The 7,974-nt window shown below is 36.2% G+C and overlaps 1 protein-coding gene across 1 annotated transcript; it reads left to right on the top strand.

The window, feature by feature from the left end:
- Positions 1-255: 255 nt before the first annotated feature.
- On the top strand, positions 256-7,662 carry LOC107759715 (uncharacterized). Its single transcript, XM_016577714.2, has 6 exons — positions 256-528; positions 2,040-2,104; positions 2,225-2,514; positions 6,732-6,803; positions 6,892-6,954; positions 7,436-7,662. The coding sequence occupies exons 1-6, from the start codon at positions 422-424 to the stop codon at positions 7,478-7,480; spliced, it is 642 nt and encodes a 213-aa protein (XP_016433200.2). The 5' UTR covers positions 256-421; the 3' UTR covers positions 7,481-7,662.
- Positions 7,663-7,974: the final 312 nt, after the last annotated feature.

Genomic DNA, 7,974 nt, shown 5'->3' with positions numbered 1-7,974 from the left:
AATACATATGAATACACTACCATAACAATTAAATAATAACTATAGAAAATAATTATGTATATGATAACTATAAGAAGTTAATAATCACTAATTAATAGTGGGTTATGAAAATTACTCCTTATTATATCTTTTGTAACCAAACCAAAGGGCCTCTTTTTGTGTTACATGATTAAATGCTTACCCAAACCTCAACCCGAACCCGATTCCCAGGAAATTTGACGGCACATTATTATTTCGATTTTCCCTCTTCCCTTCAGAAATAAAAGGGAAAATGTTTTAGCTGCCAAAAACAACCTTTTCTGCACCTTACAATTTTCAGTTCCTGCTAGTTTGTGTTTGTGTAAATACGTACATCCACAGAATCAGGGTTTGGGTTCCGAGCTTTGATTTGGGTTTGGTGATCAACTCTGGAAGCGTGATCATGTACGCTGATCGGGAAGAGGCACTAAGTCGGACGTCAATAAAAGAAAGGCTGAAGCGCAATGCTGCTGATGATTCTGCTCGCCGGAGACTAATTTCCGGCAAGAGGTCCTCCCTCTCTCTCACACGCACACACAATGAATGCGGAGCATCTGCACATATTATACTTAGTGGATGTTGCTGCGCAAACACACACATATATATATATATATATATATATATATATATATATATTGTTCTACGACCTTGTGTTCCATTTTATGTAACCGTGTTTGACTGGCCATAAAGTATAAGAAAGAAAGATAGACTTTTGAATTGTGGTCTGAAACAGACGGTAGTGCCTAAAAATAAGGTAAAATGAGAATTATAAAGTTAAATAGTTTCAAGATATAGAAAAGTGCCCTTCTTTACTTAAAAAGAAAATGTGCCACATAAAATGGAAAAGACTCGAGTGGAGGGCACCAGTACCACTGCACCAACTATTACTTTGTTGCAGTAGGTATAGACTTGGTATAGATACTTAGTATATTTTTAAGAAAAAATCTTCTATTATATATGTGGTTTAAGTGGCGACTGAAGGTGTATCCCTGCAATTTGGTTAGATATATTGTTTGTTAGCTTCAATCAGCTTTTTGCTTCAGTCCTAAAAATTGCTTATCATGTGCTCGAAATGAGAGGCAGAGCCAGAATTTGAAGCTTATGGGTTCAGGATTCTTGCACTTTTAAGTCACTAGGGTTATTTATAATTTATACAAATTAAATGGATTTCTTAAAACCAATACAGAGTTTCGACCAAAGTTACCGGGTTCCGCCAAACCCATACCTTGGTCTCTAGCTCCGCCCCTTCTCGAAGTGCTACCTGGTTAGTGAAGGAAAGGGTAGAGTGGGTGTATACCGTAAGCAACCTCCTCCCTTTGCATTTATGCGAAGACGTTATTCCATGCTTTGAAACCATATGACCTACAGGTCAACATGTCATTAAGGAGTAACTGTACCATTGTACAATAGCTGCTTACTGAAAGATTGTTCTCTTCTTGTTTTGCAGTATACAGAAGATGCGTGTAGCTAGCATTCAAACTTACACTAGCTCACTGGTTATCACGATTCTAATTTGGACTTTCTGACCTTTAGCAAGTAATGGATGGAATTAGTTTAATAAGATTTGTGTATCTAGCTCAATTTTAGCTGGTCATCTTGTTTATTTTCCTTAAAAGAGTGCCAGCTCTGGAAAGATAAAGGCATGGAGGATTCTTGTAATGGTTGAATTTGTTTTTATGGTACGCTTCATTGTTGCTTGTTTGGTTTTCACCTTATTGCTTGCTTATTGTGTCCTAGAATTGGAAACTAATTTTTTATTGGGGGGGATTGGGTACATGTAGATGGATTTGATGCTTGGTCAATAGCATTAAAGATTTTATGAAATGTAATGATAAGGGGATCGACATGAATATTATAAATCAAGCTGTCAAAAATGGCATATTGTTGTTATCTGACCATTATTTGTAATGAGTATGTTTATAAGATGAATCATATGTATCTTCACAGGTCAAAGTCTTTCCCTAAAAAGAAAGAAGAATCTTATCAATCTTTTTGTTAATAGCTGTAGTTTGTTTTTTCAGGCATAGAGAAGACTATGACAAATGGGTGCATGACCTTTATGAGCCTGATGAACTTCAAGGATCAAGTATGGGGTGTTTGAGAACCACATTATTCATATAGCATTTTTTTCATAAATGAATGGGCAGTATACATCTTGAGTTCTGCAATAAAAGGTTGATTTTTTTTTTGTTGTGCGCTTGTATAGATCAGAGAATTGGTACAAAGGATCTTCGTCTCAAACTTCAACGTAGAAGAAGTATTCAACAAGCTACTCAAATAATAAAGAGCTCTTTATCTGGAGGCACGAGGGATCTGCGGGAAAAGCTCTCTGGTACTGTATACTCGCAAACAATGCAAATTGGTGCCCCCCCAAAAAAGCTAAAGACAATTCCTGAAGTCAGCAAACCTTCCAAGAGAAGTGTCGTAGCTGAAGCTCCTGCCTCGGAGATGAAAAACATTGCCAGCAAAGTTTCTAAGAAGAAGTCCCAGAAGAAGGCAAGAATATCTCACTTACTCAGATTACTTTTACAAATGAGATCTTGCTGCTAGAAATTGTGCAGCCCTTTATAAAATTCACAATCAGGGGAAAAAGCACGAGTCTGAGAATGTATTTACAAATTTTTTGTTATTGCTTCATGGAACGTTAGTATCGTCACTAAGACAAAATATGCCTTTAAGAAAACCACCAGCGGAGAAGGGTGAGGGGAGGTCTTAGACAAAGATAGCTTGTTTACATGACACCGTATTCCTTAGTCTTCTGCTCTTTAAGCATTAAATATTTAATTTGCTGCTGTTGGTTGGTGGATCGTGTTTCTACGAAGCTATTGCGTGAAAGTTCGGAAAGTATTATGCTTATTGCAGTCTGCAGGTCCAGTATTAGAATGCTGTGACATGTAATCAGATGACCAGTATAATTAAAAGCTGCTAAGTTTGCGTATATGTAGTAGTCCTCAAATTTATTTGTATTGTTCATACAAAGATAGCTGTTTTAATTGTTCATTTCCATAGTTGAGTCCCCCGGAAGATTTGAAGACTTCATTTCTGAGACCCAATATGCAATAGCTTCTTGCTTGAGCAACAAATTGCTTTATCGTTTATTCCCAGTTAGATACAGGTGCTTTCTGGGCATACTTATTTTATTCTGTTCTGTATGTGTATGCTGTGGGTAAATGGTATATGCTTCATGGACTCTTTAATATGGCTGAGTGACTGGGTATTGACTCAACATTACACTGTGAAGACTTCATTTTCTAGGACCCTATTTGCAATACATTCTTGCCTGGGCCCAAACCACATGTATAGAAATTACTTTATTGTTTGTGCCTAGTTTAGTACAGGTGCTTTCTGGGCATGCTTATTTTATTTTTGTGTGTATATGTTGTAGGTAGGAATTGTTTATACTACCTGAACTCTTCAATGTGGACGGAGTAACTTGGTCAATTGTAGGTACAACTTATTAAATCATACCATTGATTTTGGTATCTACTAAAGTTCATGACCCGTCTTAAACCTGTCATTGCACCAGTACCGGTAATTCTACGTACTTTCCAACGACGCAAACAACTAATTCGTCTCCTCCCCATTTGTGCCAACTTTTCACTTCCTGTAAGTGAGTTGTTCTGATCCACTAGTTAAATAAATGGAAGCCATAAGAATAATTGAAAATATAAATAAATCTAATGGGTCAACATTTAGCAAGGTAAGATCATTTAAATGGAGTGTCTTTACCCCCAGGAAGATGATTATCCACCTATTTAAGCACTTTCTAGTACTAATGTGTTGTCCCCAAGGAGGGGCACATCCCTCTTCGAGATCTAAGTTAGAGATAGGCGGTGAATGAGAAGTGCACAAGCTTTTTGTGTTATTTATTTATTTAATTTTATTATTGAGTAGAGAGGATAGTCTTGTGGAAAACCTTCCACCTCCAAGGCTCCAACCATGTGATTGGGGGTTCGAGTCACCACGGAAAGCAAAGTGGGAAAGGACCATTGTTTGCTCCTTGCTTTTTTTTTTGGGGGGGGGGTAAGGTTTACCATATTAAAAAAGGTAGGCAGCCTTTTTACGTTTTACTACACTACTAATGCTGAGAAGCCAGAATTAACATAAGACTTTTGAGGGATTGTTTGGTAGGATGTATTCGGGAAAATAATACATATATTAGCTTTGGTATTATTAATCCCTTATTTGGTAGTGTTTCTCAACCTATGTGTAACTAATACCTATATTAGTTATACACCCTATTCAATACTCTTCTTAAACATAGCAAACCATGGCATTAACAATACCATGGTTTTTAATACATGGATAAGCATGTATAAAGACAAAACTGCTCTTTCAAAACCTTTTCCAAATCCTTTCCAAAGAATGTGGAGGGTATTTTTGTAATCAAGCAATTTTTTTAAAAAAAATTGGCAATGCATGCTATTTTTAATACACTAAACCAAACAAATAAGGATTAATCTCAGTATAACTAATCTCAACATTACTAATCATAATATTACTAATATATCATGTCCAAGAGTAATAGGTGTATGGAGCTCAAGGAGGCTTTAGCGAAGGATGAAAAAAAGGTCATGCTTATGTATGAGGGGAAGTTCCAGTGACTAGATAAGGTTGATGGCAGGCTGGATGCTAGATAATTTTTGCTTCTCTAGGATTCAGCAACTATGCACATTTTTATTTACTGGTTTCTGTGGTTGGTATTGATGAAGAGTGTACGTCCGAAACTTGAGGTATTGGATTGATTTCAGGCAAAGAGGTGCTGAATCAATCAGCTTATGCATTCCATTGTTATCAAACAGGTTACAGACCCTCAAGTCAGACAGAAGACATCAAATGCTCCACTTTTGCCAACAAAAAAAGGAACACTATGTGAAATTGAGCTGAAAATATGTGTAGTATTGGGGATTTTGATTAGCGAGGTCTAATCCACTTATTTTCCCTACCTTCCTCTGGGATTTCTGTGAGAATTCATTTTCTGGAAAAGAAAAGAGAGCTTAACAAGGATATAGTTTTTACGGGGATAAGACACTAATAGATTATATGCTAAGGTCAATCTGGACTGATCTATTACCTTATGGAACTTATATATTTGGAATATAAGAGAAGCAAAAGACCATATATTTCACTTGTGTGGAAAGATTATCCTTGATCATATCTGAATTTCAAGGTCTAGGCAAGTCTTAGGCCTCATTTGTTTTTTTAAGATTAAGACGTCTGAATCTGAATACACGTCTGAATATCAAGATGTGTATTAAGATTAAGATATCTGAATCTGAATACACATATGAATGTTAAGATGTGTATTAAGATCTGAATACTAAATGATTAAGATTGTTTGATTTTTTAACATCTGAATGTATCAAATTTATGTTTATTTGAAAATTAATAAACATAAAATTCAAATAAAATACTAATTAATCTAATATTCCATCACTAAAATATATAGCTTTTTAAAATATGATAGTTGTTGGCGGTGATGGCTAACGGTAGTGCTTGTGAATGCCGACTAAAAGCGGTGGTTGGTGGTAGATTTAGTTGATGGTGGTAGTTTTGGGGTAGTAGCTAGTGGTGATTGGTAGTGGTAGCTATTATAATTGAGGATGGTGGTGGTGGGTGGTGATAGTTAATAATGGCGGGTGGTGGTGGTGGTAGTTGTGATTGAGGAAGATGGTGGTGGGTGGTGGTAGTTTATAATGGTGGGCAGTGCCAGCTATGGTTGTTGATGGTGATGGGGTGGTTAGTTGTGGTAGTTGAGGTGGATGAGTATTGGTTGTCGTTGAGAATGATAGTGGTGGGTGGTGATAGTCGACAATGGTGACTGCTATAATTGAGCATGATGGTGGTGATGGGTGGCATGTTGCTAGTTGATAATGGTAGGCGGTGACGACAGCTAATAATGAATATGAATGATAACATCTTAATGAAATTAAGTCTCTGTTATAGATCTTAATGATACAGACCTATTCAGACCCATTAAGTAGTTGTGAAGTAAAAAAAACAAACACACGTAACGATTAAGATCTGAACAATTAAGATTCAAATTTTAAAAACAAACGCACAATGTCTGAGATCTGAATGATTAAGATTCATACCTCCATTAAGTGCAAACAAATGAGGCCTTACTTACACTTTTCGCAAAGAAAAGGTCTAGGCAAAAAAAGAAAAGAGGAAAGGTCTAGGCAAGTTTTACACCGTCCACTATTGCACCTAGAAACTTCATGTGAGTCCATGTTGACTCATACTGGAAGACAAACCTGGAATAGTGTATTGTATGAATGTTATTGTTCAACTTTACTGTTGTTTGTCCCTCAATTCTTGCTGTGATTTCTAAGACATTATATAGAGATTTGTGTTTAATCTAGTCTTATGTCCATTTCATTGTTCACCTTATGGAGAGGGATGCAGCCTATGTTTCCTTTCCAGTATTTTCATTCAACTATGTTGTGCTGCACATTTGCACATGTTTTGTGGCCGTTTAGCGTGAGCTTCCTCAATCAGATGATGTGCAATTACAATCGTCTGCATCATGTTTAATAGTTTTTTGTATAAATAGTAATACTGTGGCTCTTGCTATTCTTACTGCTTATCTTGTTTTGTTTGGTTCTTTCCCTCTATGTTATCAGCAATGTCAGAGTCAAAATTTGCTTATGGCCCTCAGAAATTTCTGATATGAGGTTGTGCTTTGTTACATATATTTTTTTCTGTTGCAGGTTGAATCAGTAGATAGTTTTCTACTATCATTGGGTCTTGAGAAGTATGCAGTTACATTTCAAGCTGAAGAAGTATGTAGTTTTCCGCTCCTATTGTCATTTTCAGTTTACTTAGAAGAGCGGCAGAATATCACCTATGACCTTACTATTATTCTTGCAGGTTGATATGGCTGCTCTTTTACACATGACAGATGAAGATCTTAAAGCTATGGGAATACCAATGGTATGTATCTTGTTGTTACGTGCTTCATAAGAATTGATCTGGAGTCTGACCCTTCAGGTTTTTATCTTCTTTTTTTCTGCCCAATAGAAAAGGCATCACAACAAAAAGGATAAGATTTTATCCTCTCTTTTTTTTTCCTTTCTCAAAAAAATAAAACCCAAAAAAGATAAGATGTTGATCTTTGTCGTCAGCAGAAGGAGGAACTGTTATTAATAGGATGATAGATTTCTCAATAAGTAGCGCAAATGTCTGAATTAGTAGGATGATAGATTTCAGAGAGGACTTTTTAATATGGTGGTCATGAAAATCACATTGATTCGGGGAGGTTACTGTTTCAAGGCTTGGGCTAGATAATAATTCTACGGCAGGTAATCAAAGCTTGGATTTGCTATTTCTGAGTCACACCGAACAATGTGGATTAGAGTGATAATTAGTCCTGTATTAAGTGCCAATTATAGTGAATGTCCATTGTTGTTTTCAGGGTCCAAGGAAGAAGATACTTTTAGCATTGGAATCTAAAGTTTGAGAATTTAGGTTACATCTTCCTCTGCTAGCTAGCTTTGTACAAGTCTCTTAGATTTTTTTCCATTTCCTTTTTGGGGTTTTATCACTCAATGTGGTTAACTCTGCTCACTAACTGTAACTAATTTGAATATCGATTCATGAGCTCGACCTTAATGGTATTTAATTAATTTGCCTAGCATGTAATTCGGGTGTCAAAGATGCCAAATTTTGTTTCTTTAAACCTCCCCCCCCCCCCCCCAAAAAAAAAAAACTATTTAATACTCTTAAATTGTTTTCCATTGTCACTTGCCTACTTATCCTGATAATAAATTGGGAATAGACAACAAATGTCAATTCTAAACTATGTTGCATTTTGACTTGCTGACTGGAGTGTGCATTGTGCAATGAAGCATTGTCCTTGTTGTCATCCTTGACCTTTGGAATTAGTCAGAACTTTTTTGAGCTGAATTTTAAGAGCCTGATTGGACATAAGAATTTTTTCACTTTTTTTGGAAA

The sequence above is a fragment of the Nicotiana tabacum genome, chromosome 17, assembly GCF_000715075.1.
Source record: "Nicotiana tabacum cultivar K326 chromosome 17, ASM71507v2, whole genome shotgun sequence".
NCBI classification, from domain to species: Eukaryota; Viridiplantae; Streptophyta; class Magnoliopsida; order Solanales; family Solanaceae; genus Nicotiana; species Nicotiana tabacum.
This window is presented reverse-complemented; position numbering and strand designations above follow the sequence as displayed.

Coding starts and splice junctions, on each gene's coding strand:
- LOC107759715 (XM_016577714.2), top strand. CDS start 422: ATGTACGCTGATCGGGAAGAGGCACTAAGTCGGACGTCAATAAAAGAA. Junction 6,804..6,891: donor TTACATTTCAAGCTGAAGAA/GTATGTAGTTTT, acceptor TTATTCTTGCAG/GTTGATATGGCTGCTCTTTT. Junction 6,955..7,435: donor AAGCTATGGGAATACCAATG/GTATGTATCTTG, acceptor TGTTGTTTTCAG/GGTCCAAGGAAGAAGATACT.